General features: G+C 46.5%; 2 protein-coding genes across 2 annotated transcripts in view; one reads left to right on the top strand and one right to left on the bottom strand.

Annotated features, from left to right (window-relative positions):
- The first annotated feature begins 2,077 nt into the window (after nt 1-2,077).
- LOC142989788 (G-protein coupled receptor 20) lies at nt 2,078-3,512 on the top strand. Its single transcript, XM_076139476.1, has 4 exons — nt 2,078-2,263; nt 2,342-2,598; nt 2,707-2,839; nt 2,958-3,512. Exons 1-4 carry the CDS (start codon nt 2,078-2,080, stop codon nt 3,510-3,512), a joined length of 1,131 nt encoding a protein of 376 aa, XP_075995591.1.
- Nucleotides 3,513-4,669: 1,157 nt separating this feature from the next.
- The window catches only part of LOC142989639 (solute carrier family 45 member 4-like), a 35,603-nt gene continuing 16,916 nt past the window's right edge, over nt 4,670-23,356 (bottom strand). The window contains exons 4-16 of the mRNA XM_076139245.1: nt 14,050-14,238; nt 12,242-12,421; nt 11,936-12,126; nt 11,651-11,843; nt 11,065-11,532; nt 10,684-10,955; nt 10,402-10,563; nt 10,222-10,321; nt 10,047-10,127; nt 9,829-9,959; nt 9,621-9,689; nt 9,384-9,538; nt 4,670-9,250 (exon numbers count right to left, since the gene is read on the bottom strand). Of these exons, the coding sequence (XP_075995360.1) occupies nt 9,052-9,250; nt 9,384-9,538; nt 9,621-9,689; nt 9,829-9,959; nt 10,047-10,127; nt 10,222-10,321; nt 10,402-10,563; nt 10,684-10,955; nt 11,065-11,532; nt 11,651-11,843; nt 11,936-12,126; nt 12,242-12,421; nt 14,050-14,238 (2,390 nt within the window). The 3' untranslated portion in view covers nt 4,670-9,051. The remainder of the gene's footprint in view (nt 9,251-9,383; nt 9,539-9,620; nt 9,690-9,828; nt 9,960-10,046; nt 10,128-10,221; nt 10,322-10,401; nt 10,564-10,683; nt 10,956-11,064; nt 11,533-11,650; nt 11,844-11,935; nt 12,127-12,241; nt 12,422-14,049; nt 14,239-23,356) is intronic.

The raw sequence follows: 23,356 nt of genomic DNA, 5'->3' as shown, positions 1-23,356 counted from the left end.
CTCCACCTCTCGATTCTGGGAAACATGTGTAACTTTGATTGAGGTGGTGTGAATGCTGGCTGCTACACAAACTGTTTATATCTCTCTATTCATTTCTCTGTCCGTCTCCGTCTCCGTCTCTCTCTCTGTCTTCCACTCTGCCTTTCTTTCTCTCTAAGTGAGTCAGGCGTTTATAGAGAGACAGACAGGGGTGGAGTGCAATACCCCCCCCCCCCCCTGCCCCCCCCAACACACACACACACACACACATATACACACACTAATCCTCTCAGCATGGGACCACCCCAGAGACAGCTTTGAATAAACTTTAATGAAAAGACACTTGAATGAATCAGTCCAGTCTCTCCGGACAAAGACCGTGTTTAAGTTCCTTCCCTTTCATGTCCTTCCTTCTACCCTTCCATCCTTCCTTCCTTCCTTCCTCCTTGCTCTAATGTGCTCTATCTGCTGTGATCCAACTTTGTTTATTACATTGTTTTGTACTGCACTCTATTCTATTCTATTTTATTCTATGTGGTGTCTCAGAGTTATTTGGTCTGTTTGGGGTTACCAATGTTCATTTGTTGAATTACGTTTCAATGATTTCTTAGACGAGATAGAGAGAGAGAGAGAGAGAGAGAGAGAGAGAGAGAGAGGGGGGGGGGAGAGAGAGAGAGAGAGAGAGAGAGAGAGGGAGAGAGAGAGAGAGAGGGGAGGTCCAGCTGTCTGATGTCACACCCAGATGGATTCACATCCCGATTGGAAGAAACACCAGGATGAGCCTTAATCTGATCTGCTGGGATATTAAAGTAAGAATATAAACTTTAAAGTTTAAAGTTTACGGGAGGACCATTTCACTCCGTCTGTCTTCACCAGGTACGTTCACTTCATGTTAAAGAAAGACGAGAACTCATGATAAGTGATCAGACGCTGTTCTTCACGTCTCCGATTCGTAGTTTTATTTTCGTTATGTATTAAAAAGTCATCTGCAACATAAATACTTCATGGGGAAAAAGCTCTTTTCTGTGATTTTGATCTCTTCAGTGATTTACATTAAGGTTTAGATTAAAGGAAATATATTCTTCTTTTGATCAAACGTCAGGGCCCAAATGTTGAATCCAGGCCTGCAGCCGTGTTTGATCTAAACTGTCTGCATGATGATGATGAAAAGTGGAAAGATCTTCCTCAGGATGTGTTAACAGATAGGAGCTCATCTGTCTCTGGTCTTTATAACGAGGAAGACAGATTTGCCAAAAAAAAAAAAATCCAGCAGGTCTGTCCAGTAACACACTTCTGTCACACACACACACACACACACACACACACACACACACACACACACACACACACACCCATCCTGTCTTATAAATACTAATCCATTGTACAGAGAAGAAGCACAAAAGCCAACATCATCATCATCATTTACAGTTGGATATTGTCCCATTTCAGACTCACTACTTTCATTTCTCTTATTCTTTTGTTATTGCGTTAGATCATTTATATTACAGGATGTGGACTTATTCACTCAAATCTATGTGACAGCTTCATGTCAACATCTATCATGTCCCGTGTCGGTGGCATGTTCTGTAGCAGCACACGCATGTTACTGTGTGTGTGTACTTGAAGGAGTACGGCCCCTTCAGAGTGCATGAAAACGGATTCACACACTCACACACAGTACAGGAGGAGGTTGTTTGTGCAAAGAGGATTTCCAAAGTCTCTCTCTGGATTAGATTCTGCTGATGTTGATCACTTTTCATCACGATTCATCTCTCTTTCTTTTGGATTTGAGCGTGTGTTTAGGTGGGAAGCTTGGCGTGTTTATGCACACTTGATCCACGGTCACAAGGACGAGGCAACGATCAGGGTGTCTCTGCTGTGAAGCCTCAATATTAGTGCATAATTATGGTAAACATAGCTGGAGGAGTAAAGAAACAGCAAGATTTTGGATTAGTTCCACTCAATTAGCGACACAATCTCCCCCTCCAGTTCCAAAGTCAAATTAAAAAGACTTAACTGAGTGTATAATGAGTCTCTCCCTTCTCCTGCCTCCAGTCATTCAGAGATCAACCTGCCGTTCATTCGTCTTCATCACCCAATGGAGAGCCTCCTCGTCAACATCAGCTCCACCCCCGCCGATGCCTCCCTGGCGCCCACTCTGACCCCTGACCCTACCAACTGCACCGCCTGGGACCAACGCTGGGGGGCGCCATACCTGCACAGACTGGCCCATCCAGATGTTAAGCTGTACAGAGACTTCTACCCTGTCTGGGTTTCTCTCATGGTGAGACAAGCTTGACGTTGCTGTTACAGACAAAAACACGAATGATAAAGTCTCTAAAGTGTTTTGATGATGTCGTAGGTGTGTAACTCTCTGATGCTGGTGGTGGGCGTGCTCCTCAACTGTCTGGCTCTCTATGTGTTCTGCGGCGCCTCCACACACTCGTCGGCCTCTGTGGTTTACACCATCAACCTGGCGGTGGCCGACCTGCTGGTGGCGCTGTCCCTCCCCGCTCGTATCGCCCTGTACCACAGCGGAGGGAGCTGCGTGGTTTGTTCCTACGTTCACACCTTCAGCTACTTTGTCAACATGTACTGCAGCATTCTGTTCCTGACCAGGTGCTTTCTCTCCTCCTGTCAGCCTTCATCACAATTAATATACATCTAACAACAGCTAACTCATCTCTGCTGCTGCTCCTCCTCTTCCTCTTCCTCTCCTCCCCTCAGCATCTGCGTGGATCGGTACCTGGCTGTCGTCCATGCATCCAGCACACTGCATCGATGGAGGACCACAGGCGCAGCCAAGGTCGTGAGCGCAGCAGTGTGGTTTATTGCAGTCGTGGTCACATATTCCTTTCAGGTACATGTACATACACATCCTCCAACCACATGGATCCATTATTATTAACCATTTACTGGCCTTTGTGTTGGGTTCTTCCTCCTCCCCCCCTCATCCTCTCCTCCTCTCCTCTATGCAGACGACAGCATTAGAGTTCAGCTCCCCCTGTGTTCTTCTTCCTGCCCTCTTCTACCTCACCATCCTGGAGTTTCTGCTCCCCCTGCTGGCCGTGGCGGGCTTCACGCTGCGTGTGGCCTGCTTCCTCTCCGCCAAACACGGCCTGATGCCACAGCAAAGCAGGGCGAGGAGGACGCGAGCCATCAGGCTGCTGGTCGCCGTCCTGGTGGTCTTCACTCTCTGCTTCACGCCGTTTCACATCAGACAGGTGCTGGTGTACTTCCGGGTGGAGGTCGGGCGAGGGGCGGGGCATGTGCTGGCCTATCACATCACTGTGACCCTGAGCAGCCTGAACAGCTGCTTGGATCCTGTGGTGTACTGCTTCGTGACGGACAGCTTCAAGCGTGTCTGGAGGAGGAGGAGGGGAGGAGAGAGGGAGAGGACGAGCGGGGCAGAGGGGGAGAGGCCCTCGGTGAACAAATGTTCAGGCACGGCACTGGCCATAGCTCACACCGTGGCCACCCTCACACTCACCACCACGCCCCAACCTGTGGCCAGCATGGACCAGTCTGCTTAGACGGACAGAAGGACTGAGTGATAAATGGACAGATCATCTTCATCCCCCTGGCCCTCCATCTCAGCAGGATCCACATTCATCAGGCCTAAACTACACAGACTAGTAGATTCATGTGATGTGCTGCAGTTTAAAGACATTAGCAGCTACAATAACATATGGGGGCAAACAGTAATAATGTTCCAGCAAACAAAATGACACCAAAGTATTGTTTTTACGTATCACATTTAAGTACGGCTGCCTGATGACACTGAGGATTGACGTAGAATCACATCAAATTGGTGTGTGAAACTAGATATTATTTATAGGTATTAAAGGGACACATTGACTACATTGTTCACATTGTTAACATTTCTCTCTCACCACTTTATTCTATGTTATCCCATTAAAATGAGCTTTTCCTGTTTTCTCACCTGTTGGTGATTTGTTAAATGTGTTGTTAAATAAATGTAGTCCTTTTGCAAAAGAGCTTTGATGTCGCTTCCATTTATTGACAAGTTATTGTTCATTTCTATTAAATGATGGTTGAATTGATTTTCTCTATATAAAGCTGATTATCAGGAAGATGGTGAAATGTTTCCACCAGGGGGCGCTGTGTCATCACAACAGCGCTCCTAAGAGAGGATGAACTGAAATACCAAGTCACTGTTACTTATCACAGTCACTGTATAGAAAGATTGAACTCTGGCAACGTTATACTTCTCCATATAGACAACACACACACACACAGACAGACACACACACGTCAGCTGATTCTGGTGTTTCGTGCTGAGTAAGATATACACACACACAGTTTCAGGTTCCTTCTCTGGTTGCTCTCTGTGGAAAGAGATGGGATTTGACACTGTATGTGTGTGTGTGTGTGTGTGTGGGGGTCTGATCCACTTTTGCAACAACAGACAAAATGTTCCACTCTTCCTCTCCTCTCTCCTCTAGTTGACCAAACTGCATCATGGGAAAGCTGTCTGCACTTTTCCCCCGTGCTGAGTAAACGTGTTTTCTCCTCGAGAAATGTTGCGGCGGTCATGAGAATGCACAGCCACGAGTCACGAGCGACCAGATTTAACAGATCAACAGATTAAACCTCACCGTGTTTAGCAAATGTCATCAACCGAATGTCCACCAAAGTTTCAACCAATAATAAGGGAGGAGTCGTGGTGTGTTTGCTTCTGAACAGGTTTTTAAAGGTGCATCCATACAGTGTTCATCCAGAGTCCTACATGTGAAGGCTCAAGCATATTTACAGAACACGGTATATATACATACAGTCTTTATATAGAAAACAAAACTACTAACAAAAATAATCATCTTTTTAATAGCAGCAAAAAGAAGAAACTAAAAGAGGAATACGATATTTACATCTTTTTTTTCAAATAACAAGGCATATATCATATAGTACACTGCACATCATTGCTTTCCATTCTTAGTTTTCATCTGGATTTCATCTCTGAAGATCAAAGCATGTAGGCAACTTCTTCTGCTTCATCAGTAACACACAGTTTACTAAAGGGGCGGAGCCACAGGCGGGCAGAGTTTGGGGCAGGTTGGGCTTGACTGCATGGTCGCCACGGTGACATGCTCGACATTCAATCACTGATCAGCTGGGAAAGCGATGGATCAAACATGTCTGCCTGCTGAAAAGTGACCCAAACTCTGACCTGTGGCTCCGCTTCAAAATCAAACAGAACAGACAGAGAAAAAAAACACAGAAAAACTAGAAAAAGTGTTTTCTAGTGAGAACATGTGAACAAGAACACCGAGTCGTAAATAAGCTGCGGTATTGCAGTGATAGACTCCAGGTTAAGTGTAAACCAGCTGATTGCAAAGAGAACAAGAGAACAAAAACCCATAACAAAAACACTGAGATGACATTAGAACACACACCCAGCTTTGACATGTGAGCAATCGTGAACACAAGCGCACACACACGCGCTGACACGACTGCTCACAAGCGTTCCAGTCCTCCTCCTCTGTAACGTCTCTCCCATAACAAATAGAACTCTATCATAGTTTTGCTTAATTGTTTTTATGAAAAGGGTTCTTTCCAGACAAGAAATGTTAAAAAAAATAAATATCCACAGTTTTTTCTTCTTTTTCTGGAAGAATCTTCTACTTTTAATGTATTTGTACTTCGTATGTGCAAGTTCTGTGCAACGTCAGACCTCCTGGCTCGTCAAAACATCGAAACAAAACTGTGACTTCAGCTGATATCACCTTACATTCACTGACCCAAACATTAAGTCACCAGATGGAATCATCAAAAGAAAAAGGACTCAATCTCCCAGCAGGCCGAGCGTGAGGCCGTGACAATCCGAACATTCTGGGGTCTACAGTAAAAATGGCTTCAGAAAGTAAGAACAAAACTCCAAATCACTTTCCATTGCATTGGAACAAAAAAAAAAGTTTCTCCGCTACACTTTTAATGAGTGTGTGCAGCTCAGAGCGTCACACACACACCTCATCTCGTAGTGTGTGTTTTCCGAAGCCTCAATCAGAAATGTGCAAGAATGAAGTCCCATACTTGTTAAGAGTGCACTGGGTGCAGACCGAGCTTCAGCTTAAAGAGAGTACATGTTGGTTTTCTTTACACGTTAAAAGTTCAAACAAAAGACACAAACATCCAGCCATGCATTAGAAAACAGATCCCTGACCTGGGAACAACAGAAGAGCTCGAGTGAATTGTACAGAAGTCGTACTTTGGTGTTTCCTCACATGCATATAGGTGTAGTGGCATGCAAACCTCCAAAAGTCCAAAGTTTGTATGTTTTTGTGTCCATTATTTACCCAGCAGAATGATATTCCCCTAAAGGTTACAGAAGCCATTTCGTTACATCTCCATTTCCTTTTCTTTGTCATTGTCCCACTTGCTTTTTTTTGTCAAACGACTCCTCTTAATGGGATTGACTGAATGTACCTAAAATAACTTGGTTAAATACACCGACCCTCAGCAAAGAGAGCAAACTGCTCCAAAACACCTAATCAGTGAGGGAGTTCTCCTCTCATAAAACAAAAACACATTGACATATTTGTGTTCCATCATTAGTAAATCCACTCACTGCCGTTTCCGTTTCCTTTTTGCCCGTTTTTACTGATCCAAATCCTCGACCGTCACCAGGAACGGTTCAGGAGGGATTTGATCACACAAAGCTACCCTGATCTGTCCACATAACCATTCTTACAAATACACAAAGCTCACACTGTGCCCTCCCCCGCTGATTAGAACAGAGGCCATTATTGCAACAAAACATCTGATTTGTCAGAAAACACAACGACAAATAAAATCCGCTTTAATTTCACCTTTTCTAACTTCAAGTTTCTTTTTTTTCCTTTCTTTTTTCTTTTACAGGCCCGGCATCGTTCCAAAGATTAAGATTATTCAAATTTATCGGTTTATACTCGACAGCCATTGGTGCTGATGAGGGCTTGAAGATCTTTGACCGACTGATCGACCTCATCAGCGCCGGCACGTGACGCGCTCAGACTCCGACGCAGCAGGATCCAAAACCACGTTTGTTTCACTTCCTCATCAAAGCACAAAAACTCCACCGAAGCCACAAGATGCAGCAACTACATCAAATTATTACATCCTCCTCTTTTTATGTATTTAGAGAAACTGGAGCATCGCCAATGATCCATTAATCAACTTCTTTAACTGATCTTGGTTTGGATTTGGTTGATTATCTTGGAAGGAGGTAAAACATGCAGTATAATTCCCCCGCAAATCTGCTCTCAGTTACATTTCAGGGTGAGCAAGGACCGCCGAAAAACGTCTCCACAAAGTTCTGATTATTAAAGCCAAAGACAGTCCAGCTCCATCTCTTCACTCCTCCTCTCCTCCACATAAAGCATCACGCCGTCTAACTTCTCTGATGGTGCAACACAGATGTAGCAGCAGCATCTGGAATCCTTTTCCTCTGCTCCATTCTCTTTATTGATTCATTTTGGCCCCCTGAGCGGTGTTACAACAACAACAACAACGACGACGACGACGACAACCGAGGCCCCCGAACTCTCAACATTCCGGCATTTTCGTTGCCGAGATTTACTGGCATCGCTTCGGCCTCTGTTGGATGTAACGTCGCAACATCAAAGTCCCCAGGATCCGTTGTCATATTTCGACGAGCTTGGTTTGTTTCCCAGGGAGACAGCGAGCTGCAGGTGCTCGACGAAGAGCGACGACAACAGAGGCGGGTCAATCCTATTTATATATATATATATTTAACACTTAATTCAACAGCATCTTCTGAAAAAAATAAAAGGCAAAAAGAGAGGGAGGGAGAAGAAAACAATCGACTCCACATCCCTCCTCTCCTCCTCCTCTTCTTCTTCTTCTGTTTGGTTCATCTCTTCTCTGCTCCTGTAACATGCAGCATGTAGGTTCATCTGATTACTTAAAACAAACAACATCAGGACCCTCAGATAGTAACGCCCTGTATACCAGACATATTGCTTCTATCCTCTTTCCTGGAATTCCACTCAACATCAGACATCCATATTTTACAGGCATTTTGATGTCCTAGCTCCGGACCTGAGAGGAGAACATCGCAATATTATGTAGAACAGAAGACTTAACTGGCCCTGGAACGAGAGCCGGTTAATCATTTTTGCAACTGTTGTCACGTGGAGAAGGATGAAAGGATGAAAACAAAACACTCGCAAACCTTTTGGGGATTCAAGCTCAATAAATTTCCCCCAGGATCCAGCCATCAAAACGTCCCCCCGGTAGGAAGAGGAGGATTTTGGGTGCAGGCTCGTACTTAAGAGTCTTAAAGCTTCTACTGCTGCAGAGCGCTGTACGGCTCCTGCCACGGTATTTTGGTTTGCAGGAGGCGGCGAGTCAGCAGACACAAACACACACACACACACGTGCACCCCTTCATCCATCAGCTTCTGCACCACAAGCAGAGATCAATCAACCTGATTCCCGAGGCGAGGAAGAACGATTTTCAGCATTTTCTGATGATGAGTGCAGCTTCAAGGGCCAACGTTCATTGTCCGGGTGTTCACTCATGTTGAGACCAATAAAGAGTCTTAGTTCATGTGCGAGTCCCCTTGTAGAGTTGTTTTCTTTCTCCAGGCGGCTGCTCAGTAGAACCTCCTAGAGGCCCTGAGAGAGAGAGGCGGCCATTTTCTCTCTGCAGCAATAACCACTGTACTGTATTGTCCTCATGTTAAGCACTCAGTTTGTCATCGAAAGAAAGTGACGCTGAGTGGAAAGGATCTCAGGAGACGACGGGGACATCCCTGGGACCAGAATGATTGCTGGGTTGGATTGGTCAGGTGTAACGCTGGTCCCGTGTGACAGACGGCGGGGCTCCCTCAGCAAAGAATGACAAACCAGTCAAAAGCAGAACACAAGCCGGAGCAGACTAGTAAGATGCTGGACTGGACCAAGCCAACAGTGGAGGTGATTTTTGTGAATTTCCTAATTTGTTCGTTGTTTGATGAGGGTGAAGGTGCAGCTGTTGGTCTCCATTGTTTGATTTCTTCTCATCTTGGTGATCCCCTGCAGCTTGGTGTGTGTGTGCCGATAGCAGACACGTTACAGGGCGGACTCGTTCTCCATGTGACAGGAAGCAGTGGCGGTGGTGGTGGTGGTGGCCTTGCCCTCCTTGTTGAGCTTCAGGAAGCTGGGTTTCTCTATCACCACAGTAACAGGCATGCCGCTGTTGGTGTTGGCGTTGTTGTGTTCCGGTGTTGTCAAAGCCCGTTTCTCTGACGCTTTGGTCGCGTCCCCATCCCTGCTGATCACATATAAAATTCCCACTTACTTCCAGGCCCACGTGTGAGGATTTACAGGAATACTGGGAGGTACAAAGGGGCTCATGTGACACAAATCAAGGATCAACCAATGAAATCAGGTAGTTCACTCACCCGCTGTTTGGAGTCGGGTAGATGACCAGGAAGAAGGCTGTGAAGAATCCAAGGAGGGAGCCCCCAGAGGCCACCATGGGAATGACACGGACGCTGCCTACCGCTTCCACCACGGCACCAAGAGCCGAGGCCACTAAGATCTGACTGATGTACACCTGAGCACGGGAAAAAGGATTAGAAACTGACACATAGAACTGATTTAGAGACGGAGTTGATGATGACAGTGTGAAGTCTCACCTGGCAGGATAAGATGGCACAGTCTATGCCAAAGCCTCTGCGGGAGTTACCAGGACTGTGCTCGATGTACTGCAACAAACAAAGAAAACAAACTAGATGATGATGCTGCTAAATATACAAGTATAAGTGCAATAAGAAAATCTTTCAATAACATTTGCTTAGAATCAAAACTTGTACCATCTTCCTTCCCCTGTTTCTGTGTCTGTACCTGTTTCATTTCATGGTACTGCCCGAGCAGAGCGTAGGGACAGTAGGAGATGCTCATGGAGATGATGCCCATGCTGCTTATCATCACCATGGAAACGTAGACGTTAGGGAAGATTGCCATGACAGCAGTTCCTATTGAGGGAGAAAGAGAAGGATTTAGCGTTGAAGACAAGGTCACACATCTATCTGTTCCTGTTCTGTTGGCGTCACGGCTCGTACCTATGGCGAAGGCCAGCGTTCCCACGACATAAATGATCTTGATGCTCAGGTCGAAATTGTCCAGATACTTCTGTAGTATAGCTAGAGGGACGGATGGAGACAGCGGTGAGAAGGACAGGGGAGAATATGTGTGTGTGTTTGTGTTGAGTATGCGTGGGTGTGTGTGTGTTTGTACCGGAGCATGTGGCAGCAGTCAAGGCGTAAATAACCAGACCCCAACATCCCATCTGAACTCCTTTGTGATAGTTCTCCAGGGCTGTAGAGTTCATTGGAGCCTGTTGGAAGAAGGCAACACGGGTTTTAGTGCTGAGCTGTGGAAGAACAGATGTGAAATGTGTGTATGTGTTTCTCTTACAGTAGGATCGCCTTCGTAGATGACTTGTCCCATGAAATCGGTAAAGAAAACGGCTTCGGCGATGATGGAGAACCAGGTGAGCAGGTGGCAGGCGCAGAGCCGGAGGAGCTCTGGAGGCATCTTCAGCATGGAGAGCCACAAGAGACGCACGGTGGTCTCAACCTGAGGAGAGGAGAGGAGAGGAGAGGAGAGGAGAGGAGAGGAGACATGAATATAATGAACATGAAGATGAAGTTTGATTCTCCGTGTCCTTTGATGGAGGATCTTCACGCGCCGCCTCACCTCGCCCTCCTCGCTCTCCGTGTCTCCACTGGAGGAGTTGGTGTTTCCGCTGCGGTGCCTGTTCCTCTGCCTGTTCCTCCTGCGGTGGCGTGACTCCACCTCGTACAGGTCGTTCATGCTGCGGGACGGCTTGATGAGGAAGGCGGCGTTGGCCCGGCGGTAGCGGTAGCGGTGGCTCCCCACTCGGCCGTAGTAGGAGAAGGTGCAGGACGGCTGGCGGTAGAAGGTGTGTCGGTGGCGTGAGTGGCGGATGGTGGCCCCGGTACTGGCAGCTGAAAACACAAATCATTCTTCATCTAGCATCAAATATGACAACATGGAGCCCCGTTCTTCTTCATTGTCTAATTAATTAACCTAATAAGAGCACAGGAACTAACTGACCTTTGACCATTCCAGTGCGGTGAGCTTGTCCTTTAGCGCTCAGCTGGTTGGTGCCGGTGGTGCCACTGTCACCATTAGCATCACTGGTTAACAGCTGACCATTAAGCGTCCTTTGCTCATTAAGCTGGTTATTCAGGAGCGCCTCCTGTCCGTCAGCCTTTTCCGTGTCCTGCAAGAACGCAGAGAGGCGAAGCATCCTGGCGGCGTGGGCATACGATTGGGGGTTATGGCTTTGGGGGCGGAGCAGATCCTGGCTACCTGCGCTGCTGCTGCGCCTGAGGTGGGTGGGCCTGGGGGGGGAGGAGCTGCGATTGGTCGTAAAGAAGGACGTGTGCATGGGAGGCGAGCCGCGGTAGGGCGACAGGCGGTCGGAGAAGATGGACGGCTCGATGTGGCACAGGAACAAGGCGTCGTGGTCCAGGTGATCCAGGCTGCCGTCCCCCATGGCGAGGACGCTGTCACTTTTACCTGGAGAGAATAAGAGACGAGATGAAGCCTCAGGACGTCTGGGAGACACGACTGTCCTCTACAAAGACGACTGAAGCTCAACTGGACCGTTGTTACACAGCAAAAGACGTCAACTTACTTCTCATGAGATCCACTTGTAGGTAGTCCATGTCCATGTCCCCGCGCTCTGATTGGTCGTCTTCATAATCGTACGGGTCGTAGAGGTCGTAGCTGTCGAGCGTTTCGTCCTCTCCGATCATCTCCAGCTTGGGGGTGGGAACTCCGGCCCTGCCATTGACGGAGCGTTGGGTGTGGACACGATCTGGACTCTCCTGGGGCAGAAGAGATTAAAGGATTAGAATCTGTCCATCTCTCTCTGTCTCACACATGCACGCACAGACACACACACACACACACACACTACCTGCTCCAGCCTGTCTTGATGAGGCGAGTACTGCTGCTCCTCTATGCTGAAGAGATGCAGCACCACGGAGATGGAGAAGAGGATGGCGGCAAAGAAGAACAGGATCTGCTCCTGAGACTTGAAGGCCGCCCCCAGGAAGGTGTGTGTCCATTCTAGACCTCCGAGAGCATAGCCGACCGCCCCCCCTAGACCTGCACACACACACACACACACAAGGGGACAGGCAAGGTTTAGCTCTACGTCACGTGTCGAATTCATATCTGCAGATCATATACAAGGCGTATTGGTGTGAAAAACGACACACACCTGCAGAGGCGGCGTGGATGTTGAGAGCCATGTCTTGCTCCTCCGTGTCCGCCACGTCTAGTAGGTACGCTCTTATCGGTCCCTCCGTGGCGTCCGCACAGAAGTCCAACACCACCACCCCGAGGACAGTAAGAACAATTCCTATAGGCTGGCTGCCCTGCACGTCACCTAGAGACAGACCTGAGGGGGCAGAGGACATTTGGATTTATTGTGTTTGAAAATAAATCACACACACACACACACACACACACACACACACACACACACACACACACACACACACACACACACCCACACACCCACACACACACACACACACACACACACACACCCTGGGTCACTGTACTCTCATAGAGCTTTGCATGATATTTGGTTTTCAATGTGCTTTGTGTCTGAGAGCTCAGGGAAAAAAGTGAATGAGTAAGCAGCATTCACCGCATTTGAATGTGTGCGAGTGTGTGTGTGTGTGTGTGTGACAATGGAGTGGCGGCACAACTCACTTGCCTGGCAGACAGACAGGAAGTAAAATGCGATTGGTAGTGAGGTGGAAGCAAACAGGAAGCATTTCCCTGTGAACTGCCTGCTCCTATGTTCCCATGTTAACACGCGCACACACACACACACAGGTTACTACAGTTTTCCCATGTCATCCGGTGTTGGCTCACACGCATTCATATACTGTACACACACACATACACGCATCCCTCCCTTTCTTCATCCCTCTTTTTCTCACACACAGATACAAATCATGAAGCTGTTCTCGTGCTGGCAAGGTTCTCTCTCAATCAATCAATCTCTCTCCCTCGCCCCCCCCCCTCTCTCACACACACACACACACACACACAAATGTTGGTTATTTATAATTCATTGAACAAATCATCTGGCTCTGTTCTATTTACAGACACTTAATGCTGCGACCTCACAGCTTTGCAGATTTTGCGCCGGATGCCAAACTGTGACGCCGGCGCTGTGGCACTAATCACAGACTGGAGGATTTAATAAAATGATTCATGCATCATTAAAAAGGACACATTTAGAGGCTTAAATGGGAACGCATTAATTGATTCTATTTAATTCCTTGCTCGTGGTTGAGGCTGCTAACAGGGGATGAAGGCTCTCCTGGGCCTCGCTCCCACCTGAACCTCTTCAAAATGTTCCTGTAAACATAACTCAGTCAAACCTAATGTCACCTTGGCTCTAATCTCTTCCATGCTATATAGATTGCGTACTGTGATGCCTAAATTAGAACACAACACTCGTTTTAAATGTCAATTATTGGCTATTATGCCCTTCAAACAAGGACTGAGATTGACAACACGACCAAATCCAACATGGATCCATAGAGGATAGAAGAGCCAATAAGGTGCTTTCACTTTTTCATTTGTTCTTTCTTTTCCATCACAGCTTCATCTCACCTGTATCACACTCATGTTAGGCTGATCATATGTGTGTGTATGTGAATGTGGATGGCGTGCAGTTTGGTTACTGATGCTGCATCTATAGACGGGGAAGTGATCGATTTCTTTGAGCGTATGTTGGATAGTTAATCAATACATTTGATTGGATGCATGCGACCTTGGAATGGCATTTCACTGATGTCATCGGCTGTAGGGGTTAGATCGGGGTAACGTCAATCTCTGTGACAAGGGTGTGTGACCCTCAGCACGCAAGTGAAGCCGCAGTGCTTCCGGGAAGAAAACAGCAGCAGTTGCCCCGATTGCAGCTAAATGACACACACACACACACACACACACACACACACACACACACACACACACACACACACACACACACACACACACCCTCACCTAACAGCGATCCGTTGAGAAACAGCGCCACTCCGATCAGCGTTCCTATACAGAGAGCCAGGATGAACGGTCTCCTCCTCCCCCATCGCAGCGTGCAACGATCACTGGCCGAGCCGATCAGAGGCGTGAACATCAGGCCCAGTACCGGACTGAGGAACCAGGTCAGGCTGTAGTACTGCTCTGGAAGACCTGCAAAACCAAACAGGACAGAGAAGATTCAGTATTGTCGGACAGAAAGAAAACATGATCAAAGGTGGAGTGTGACCTTGGAGGCCACTTGTAAGTTCCTCTGTCGGCCTCCAGGGGGAAGAAGTCCTGTCCCAAACTTAGACTGTGACCTTTGAGTATTTACAGTAGCTAAATCAAAGTTATTCTGATGATGCTTCTCTTGTCAAAATGTAAATGGATTCTAACTGAGCCTGACAGACACATGATGTTATGATGTCATGGAATGATTTAAAATAGAGTTGAGGATTAAACGCTGGTGTAATTGGAGGTGGAGATGGTTTTATGAAGTACATCCAGTGTTAAGTAAATGGAGTTGAAGTGTGTGTGTGTGTGTGTCAGTAGACAGTGTTGACAAGATGATATAATAACATGTTATGATTGGAAAGTATTGAAAAATGTGTCTGCTTTATGTGCTTCCGTGTATCTTTCCATGCTGCCCGAGGGTCTTGTGTGTCTGTGTCTGTGTCTGTGTGTGTGTGTGTGTGTGTGTGTGTGTGTGTCGTGTGAAAGGGTAATTTCCACTGACCCGTCCTACATTGACACCCTGTCATGTAACAGGTGCGCGTGTGTGTTAATATGAGCTTAGGGAACCACGCGCACACACAGATCTGTGTCCTCATATCAGGTTTCCTTCATCATATCCTTTGAACTGCTGCATGTAAATGTTTTGTGCTCCTAATCTTTCCTTGTCTTCACCTCATTCTTTTCAGCTACGGCGAGGAAACTTAATATTGCAGGCCGGTACGCCATCTATCATGTAGACCAAAGCCTAAATCTTTGTGTGTTTTCACCTTGAGAAACTTGATCACCGAGTCGTAGCGTCCTGATTGTGCACTCAGCGTTTACCAGGACACAGGAGTTGATCTGGTGGCCCTTTGTTGATAATCCAGTAAGAGTGTGAACAGACACTCAACAGACCTCAACTGATAAGTCCTTCTGTGGGGACACGGTTGCCATACCGTTGTCTGTGCTGGACCGGTTTTGATTCTGCCACAAATATTGGCCTCAGGTGACAAACACACACAGCAACCAGTATCACAGTAGTACTTTGCTGAAATTTGTGTTCTGTTAAAATCCTACTTCTGTGGGATCAGCAGCTTCTCAAAACGACCAAGAAGAGGAGAAATAAAACTGTACAGTCAAACTATACAACCATAAATAAGCTCAGTTAATGAGCAACACCAACACAAATACAAACCCTGTTTTCAGCAGGACACACACACACACACACACACCATAGCCGCGGGAAAACATTTGTTTTGTTGAGCTTAAAACGTTGGAAGGATGTGTAGCTCCATTCAAAAGATATCCAGTGATTTAAGAGGCTGTTTATCAAAATACTGACAGGCACATAAAAGGCGTGAATGAGTGTGTGAGATATTAAAATAGTGCAGAGAGAGAAAGAGACATTTTACCCAGAGAGATGATATTTTTCCGAAACCAGAGAGCATTGACTGAATGAGGCATTACAGCCAGTTTACAGCTATTTGGGAATCTATACGGAAAGTTTTTGCTTTTATTGTGGCGTTTATCACCTTCATCTTTGTGCTGTTGAAGTAATCACACAGGTCATAAAAGGTCCAATCAATACATCCAAAATGCTGCAACCTAGCAAAATGATGTGAAATTTCAGGCGTGTCACATGAAGGCTTATTTGTTTGGGAAGTTCAGGACTGTGGTAACATCAGATGTTTGGCAGGTTTGAGCTGCTGTCATGTCAAAAACCTCCCAGCTGCAATTCTGGACATTTCGCAACCACTGCTTGGTGAGTTCACATGACCCACGATGGATGCCGGAGCTCCCCTGGCGAGCCGCGGTGTAAAAGCAGGCATGTTTCGGCGCTGTGTTTTTCACCGCCGTTGTAAGACTCGGAGACGACAGAGTCACAATGGAGTCTCACTTTAGTGCCTCAATGAAAACTGTACGGGCCGTGTTCCTGTTGTCCTGAGTTACAGTCGACTGCTGTGTTTCTCATGAGAGCGCCATAAACGGGTCTTGACCCCCCGTCGACGTGGTGACCAGGTCTTGGGAACCCTGTCACCACGGAGACTCCATCACCTTCGCTTCCTGGCCCCTAATATTGCTGTTTTATTCATACGGCTCTTCCTGTTCCTGAGGTCTGTTAGTACGAAAAAACAGCCTTGTTGTTTATTCACAGGAAAGCTTTGTTTCGCTCACTCTTCATCCTTTTTTTAATCCATTCACTCTTACTTTTGCACACACACACATACTGTACATACACACACACAATGACGCATGATTATGTAGGAAAAATAAGTACCTAAGCATGTAACACACACACACACACACACACACACACACACACACACACACACACACACACACACACACACACACACACACACACACACACACACACACACACACACACACACACACACACACACACACACACACACACACACACACACACACACGGATAAACCTCAGAGTCATAAAGTAGGAAACAAAGCAGCAGATAGGAATCTGTCTGTCTCTACTTTTGTCAACATCAAAACAGGAAAATAGTTTCTAGTAAATAGTTCCCACACACACAGACAATGCAGAAAAACACAGTAAACACATAACTAAAGACATCTCTCTTCCCATACGTACATGTACAAATAGACGCGCTCCAAAAAAAATAACACACACACACACACGCAGAGAGGGAGCAGAGTTCCCACACAATCCTGCTAGGTGCAAACACACATCGTACATATACAGGGAACAATACTGAGAAGTGAGAAGCAGGAAATATTTACTCTGCGAGCAAGGAGAGATGGAGGGAGAGAGGATGAATGTGTGTGTGTGAGAAAGGACAGAGATCAAAGAGATGCCGCCCCAAAAAAGGAGTGACCAAGAGCAAGGGGAGCAAAAAAGGGGAGAAAATGAGATAAGAGGCGTATGAGAAAGTGAGAGTGGGAGATAGGAGGGAAGAGGGAAGAGTGTATGAGGAGGGAGAGAACGGCAGAGGAGTAAAAAAAACAAAAACAGAGAATACTGCTGCTGTCAGACTGTTGCATTGTGGATGAAACGTGGGAAAGAAAACTTACAGTCTGCCCTGTCTATCGTCAAAGAGTTCATTCATTTTCACACACACACACACACACACACACACACACACACACACACACACACACACACACACACACACACACACACACACACACACACACACACACACACACACACACACACACACACACACACACACACACACACACACACACACACCTCAAACCGTGACTGTGAGAAAACAGAGAACCCATTCATCACAACTGCTTCTGGATTACTGTATAGGTGTGTGTGTGTGTGTGTGTGAGTGTGTGTGTGTTCGTCGGTCCACTTTGTGAGGGACAAAGACTATGACATTGCAGCAGGGCCTTCTAAGCTAGCTGAGCTTTTCCTTGCCAGACTGGATTGATTCCCGTCCAGCTGCCTCAGTGGATGAAAAGCAAAATTCTCCTCCACAACCGCCGCTGGGATCTGGGCTTCCATCCCCACCGAAGTTCTATGATAACAAAACGAGAAGCCGTGACTCCTACTGGTTGGAGGAGGGTGTAGGGTCCAAAGGAGGCGGGCTGCACTACAAAAGCTTTTAAATTGTTTCCAAATCTCTCTTTTCCTTGCTACTTAGTCACAAGCATCAGAACCTCCTACAACCTTACGCCCTCAAGCAACTTTCCTCTATACATTTACATTTGTTAATTACCCAGAAGTCTTTGCTACAACCATCTAAATGCTCGCCACAGGGTCCAATCCCTCTGTCAGGCTAATAAGCAACAACAGAGTACTGAGGCGTGATTTGTCCCACCTCCTCTGGAACTTGTTTTTCACCTCTCGTGAACCCTAACAATGGCTTGGGTCTACTCGGCAAACATCTTTCTTCACCTCTCTTTCTTCACCCTCACCTTCGCCAATCGCTCCTCTCCCTCCCTCCTCATAAACAATGAGCTAGAAGGCAAACAATGTCAACAAAGGCGCCACAATCTCCTCCCATGCTCCGATAAATGCAGAAATAAATCTTTCCTTAATAAAAACAAAACAAACCCATCGGCCTCCTCGCTCTCCCCTCTTTTCCCCCTTGCCTCGCTCTGTCTTTTCCCACCGAGAGCCGTTCTCGCCCAACAAAACAATCCTGTCATATCTTGCGCTGGCGTGAGAAAACCGCGAGAGAAATGACCCCGAAAAGAGAGCGAGAAATGGTGTGAAAGTGAGAGCGGGGCAAAGGTCGAGAGCGGAGAAAGTAGGAAGGAAGGAAGGAGCGTAAGTGAGAGAGAGAGGGAGAGAGAGAGAAAGAGCGAAGGGGCGAGCGAGCGTAACAGAGGGAAGGCAGGAAGCAGGTGGCCTCTAAAAAACAAACACAAGCGAAGAACCGCGTCAGGTGTACGGGTGAAGAGGGGAAACCAATGAGCCGAGAGACATATGGACTTTTGAGGCAAATCTAAAATATTAACAGCAGTATTTTATTATTGATGAGCTCATGGTTGTTTAATTTTAGTAGTGCAAGGGGGGAAGGGGGCAAGGGAGGGTGTGTGTGTGTGAGTGTGAGTGAGTTATCTCAGTCAACATACACACCAATTTTTTGATGACCTGTAATTTGACATTAAGCTCCAGGGATTTCCTTTACCTGAGTGCAGAGTGTGTGTGTGTGTGTGAGGGAACTGAAGTCACAACAGTAAAGGTTTGGGAAGGAATGAAAATGCTACAGAGAAAATTGCAAATGATTAGGAGCCCATCTTCAAACACACACACACACACTGGAAAACAGCTCATCGAGTGTTGGACAACCGTGTTGATCAACAGCTGTCATTGACACACACACACACACACACACACACACACACACACACACACACACACACACACACACACACACACACACACACACACACACACACACACACACACACACACACACACACACACACACACACACACACACACACACACACACACGAGGGGGGCAGCAAGAGTGAGAGAGAGAGAGAGGGGAAGAAAGAGGAGTGAGTCATTAAATTTCCCAGCAAAAAGACGTGGTGATAACATCAATCGTAGAGACACACACACACAAATACACACATACTCCAGCACACAGACACACACACACGCAAGAAAATGCAAACAAGCTTTTAGCAGCCAAGGTCATTAGCAAAGTGCATACTGAGTGATGTATGGGTGTGATCACGTGTGTCACAGGACTGGACAACAGTCTGGGAATTTGTGTGTCTGTGTGTGTGTGTGTGTGTATATAAGAGATCACCACCCATTGTCAAAACGCAGTGGGTGTTATCCTCAAACTGGGTGTGTGTTTCTATGCAGAGTAAAAGATGATGAGAATAAGTGTGTGTGTGTGTGTGTGTGTGTGTGTGTGTGTGTGTGTGTGTGTGTGTGTGTGTGTGTGTGTGTGTGTGTGTGTGTGTGTGTGTGTGTCTGCAGAGTAACAACAGCACCAACCCCCCATCCTCCTTGAACGTGTGGCATTAAAACTGTATGAAGTCTGTATGTATGTGAGCGCCCGCATACACACACACACAGCTGCTTCTAGTCAGCATAGTTATGTAACACCACTGCAGTAAAGTAGCTACCTCCTACTGAGAGAGCGAGAGAGAGAGAGAGAGAGACAGAAAGCTTGTCTGTGGTTATCTACTTGTCCCATACAGTATATGAACCTGCTATGGTCCCTCCCCCATACAGAATATGAACACCTGTGATTGACAGCAGGGAGGCGGGCTTCTGACTGGGTTGACCAATCATATGGTATCTCTCAGAGGAAGCTTAGTATTGACAGAAAAGTCTCCACTGTGAGCACCCAGCTGCACCCTAAATGTGACCGGGTGAAGTTATTATGTTAATGTCTCCTACATTAACAGATCCTACTTTCTTTTTAAGCAGATGTCTTTACATCCATTCAATAATGTGCTGGAAAAGTCGAATAGAGTGCGAGAGAGAGCAGATGTTTTTCTATTCCTTTATTATATACTGCACACACACACACACACACACACACACACACACACACACACACACACACACACACACACACACACACACACACACACACACACACACACACACACACACACACACACACACACACACACACACACACACACACACACACACACACACACACACACACACACACACACACACACACACACACACACACCATGTTGGCTGCTGCCAGGCATTTTGTGTCTTTGAGTGTGTGTGTGTGTGCATGAGAGTCCTGTGCCATTTGGTTTATAGATTTCTAGTTTACGTGACATAGTAAAGAGTTGCACTAGCACTGGCCAACACATTCTATAATTTATAAAAGCTCACTGCCAGCGAGTCAGAAAACTACAGAAGACACATCCAATTCCTCTCATCGTACATTTCTTCCAATTCTATCCCGTATAACTCAGCTTCATCTGCTTTGACTTTGACTCTGTGGGCCATAAAAGGATTGTTCACAGTCACAAATATATTAAGGCTGAACATTTAATCTGATTCTATGACCTTTGAAGCCTACCAAGTCACCTGAATGATATAATTAACTTTAGTAGTTGAGGAGATATTAATGGGGGATCTGGATCAAGCATACTGGCTGGTATAAATAAAGCATTTTTATCTTTCTCTATCTTTCTATCTCTATCTAAGTCTTTCTCTCGCTAGACTCACACACTGAGAATAATTCCATAACCTTTGTTCTTGATCACCTGAGATCTGGGTGTTGGTTTGTTTTTGATGGCTTGGTCTGTGTTGTGGGGGAGAACTGTAAACAATGTGCTGACACGCAAAAACACAAGCACACATTTTGTTCTGCATTCCCCACGTATCTACAGCGACATGGACGGCACGCACACACACACACGCACGCAGCATACAGTACTGAAAAGACATGAACATTGTGTTGTCTCAAAAAGCAACGTCACTAAAGCTATAATTTTTTTTAAAGCCTCTAAATAGGAGGGCTTAAAGAAACCAAGAGGATTGAAGTGTTTCTCATTTGCACTGAAGGCAGGCACACACACACACAGACACACACACAAGAAGTGTTAAAAGATAACTGAAGAAAGAGGATGGTGGTAAAAGGTCAGAGATGCAATTCACACTATTCACACTGTCAGACTCTCATTGTCTTTTTCTCTGTAACTTTCTCTTTTTCCATCCATTTCATCGGTTCCATGGAAACTTCAACCCATCCATCCCTCCGTCCATCCCTCCATGTTGTCCTGTGAATGACTGCTTCAGATTAAGGTGATTAGTTACTGTGTGACATCAAGCCAGGGGTTTATATAATCCTGCATTACACTCAGCAAAGGTCACCAGAGGAGCACTCAGTGGATTGGTTTCCCCGGCATAAACCATGAAAAATTAAGCTTAATGAAGGCAGAATAAACAGAGAGCCATGTAGAACAGTCTGAGACTTCACACACACACAGATTGTCAATATGGACTCAAGCCTACCGGGCTAGTTTGACAGGTTTCTGTGCTGCGTTGGCATGACTACTTATCTATACAGTATATAAAGCCGGCGTGATGCGTGTGGGCAACGGCCTGACGTGAAGGACAGTCCAGTTTGGAGAGTGTAGACTAGAGGGATTACCTGAGGAGACTAAAGAAAGCAGAGGTCAGGCGAGAGAGAGAGAGAGAGAAGAAGGTTATTTCCTGGTGGATTGGTGTAATCCTGTCCAGTGACGCGGACAAGGCAGCCACCAAAACAGGAGAACGACGTCACAGAGCAGCGAGACCCTGGGGCGACAGCGAAGGAGGTTGCTATGCACATCTAGTCCAAAAAAAACTAACAAATCAAGTTCAACTCGTTTTCTGCAACACCTGCTTTTCACACAGGGACGAGTGGGAACTTGGACATCAATGGCACTCTTGCAATATTTCTGAGTGCTTGTAAACTGATTGACTGTCCTCTCCTCGTCATCCTCATTCTGTCTCTCTACTTGTCCCCGTCCCTTTTAATCCCTCTGCTCACCGTTGCATTGATTTGATCTCTCGCTCGCTCTCGTCTCAGGTTCTCGTCTCACTTTCAGCTACACTGAGTCATTACGTGACACACACACACACACACAGACACAAACTCAGGGTAGGTTGGAATGAGGAAAATAGATCTGGATGATAGACAGAATAAATAAAATCTACTGTACAGGAAGCAAAACCTTAAGGAGGTTAGAGAAAGTACAACTATGAGTGACGGCTGCCGGTCAGTGTGTGTGTGTGTGAAGTGTGGAGTTTAGACTGAGGACAGAAAGAGCTCTGCACCCTCTCCATACAAACGTTTCCTTTTTTTGGGGTTATGTAAATATGGGCTCCATGAACAAAGTGTTTCACCTGCACACACACAGAGCAACACACACTCCTTCATGCCTCTGTCTCTGTCTTGACTGCAGTATAAACACAATGGCTTTATTTTTAGAGATGTCCACGCTGTGCTGGGTGACATCTCCTTCACTTGGCAGGGGGATGGACAGCAATCTTCAGGGTGGCATCAAAATAAAGCCAAACAGAGGCAATGACAATGACTTAGCCCGACATATGCCAGAAATACCTACACACACACACACACACACACACACACACACACACACACACACACACACACACACACACACACACACACACACACACACACACACACACACACACACACACACACACACACACACACACACACACACACACACACACACACACACACACACACACACACACACACACACACACACACACACACACAGGTACGTACAAATTCAAAATCGCGATATCAGCATGAAACTCTTAGATTTTAGAGTTTGGGCTTTCAGCACCCAGCAGGCCTCTGCACCCTCAGGAGCTCACGGCCGCGGATCATTTCCCTCTGAAATAACAATGAGAGACCGTGGAAGCACGAAGTTGATGTGCTGAGAGAAGTCACGGCCCAATAATAAAACACCGACAGTCTTGCGCACAACTTGAGAAAGCCATACGGCGTACCTGTCAATCAGGTCGCCGTGGTTATGTAAGCTCTGAGATAGCGCATTGTCACCGAGGAAAGAGGAGAAGGCCAGAGACGAGGCAGAGACTGTGTGTGTGTGTG

This window comes from Genypterus blacodes, unplaced genomic scaffold (genome assembly GCF_046128005.1).
Source record: "Genypterus blacodes isolate CSIRO-AG114 ecotype Tasmania unplaced genomic scaffold, CSIRO-AGI_Gbla_v1 ptg000438l_1, whole genome shotgun sequence".
NCBI classification, from domain to species: domain Eukaryota; kingdom Metazoa; phylum Chordata; class Actinopteri; order Ophidiiformes; family Ophidiidae; genus Genypterus; species Genypterus blacodes.
This window is presented reverse-complemented; position numbering and strand designations above follow the sequence as displayed.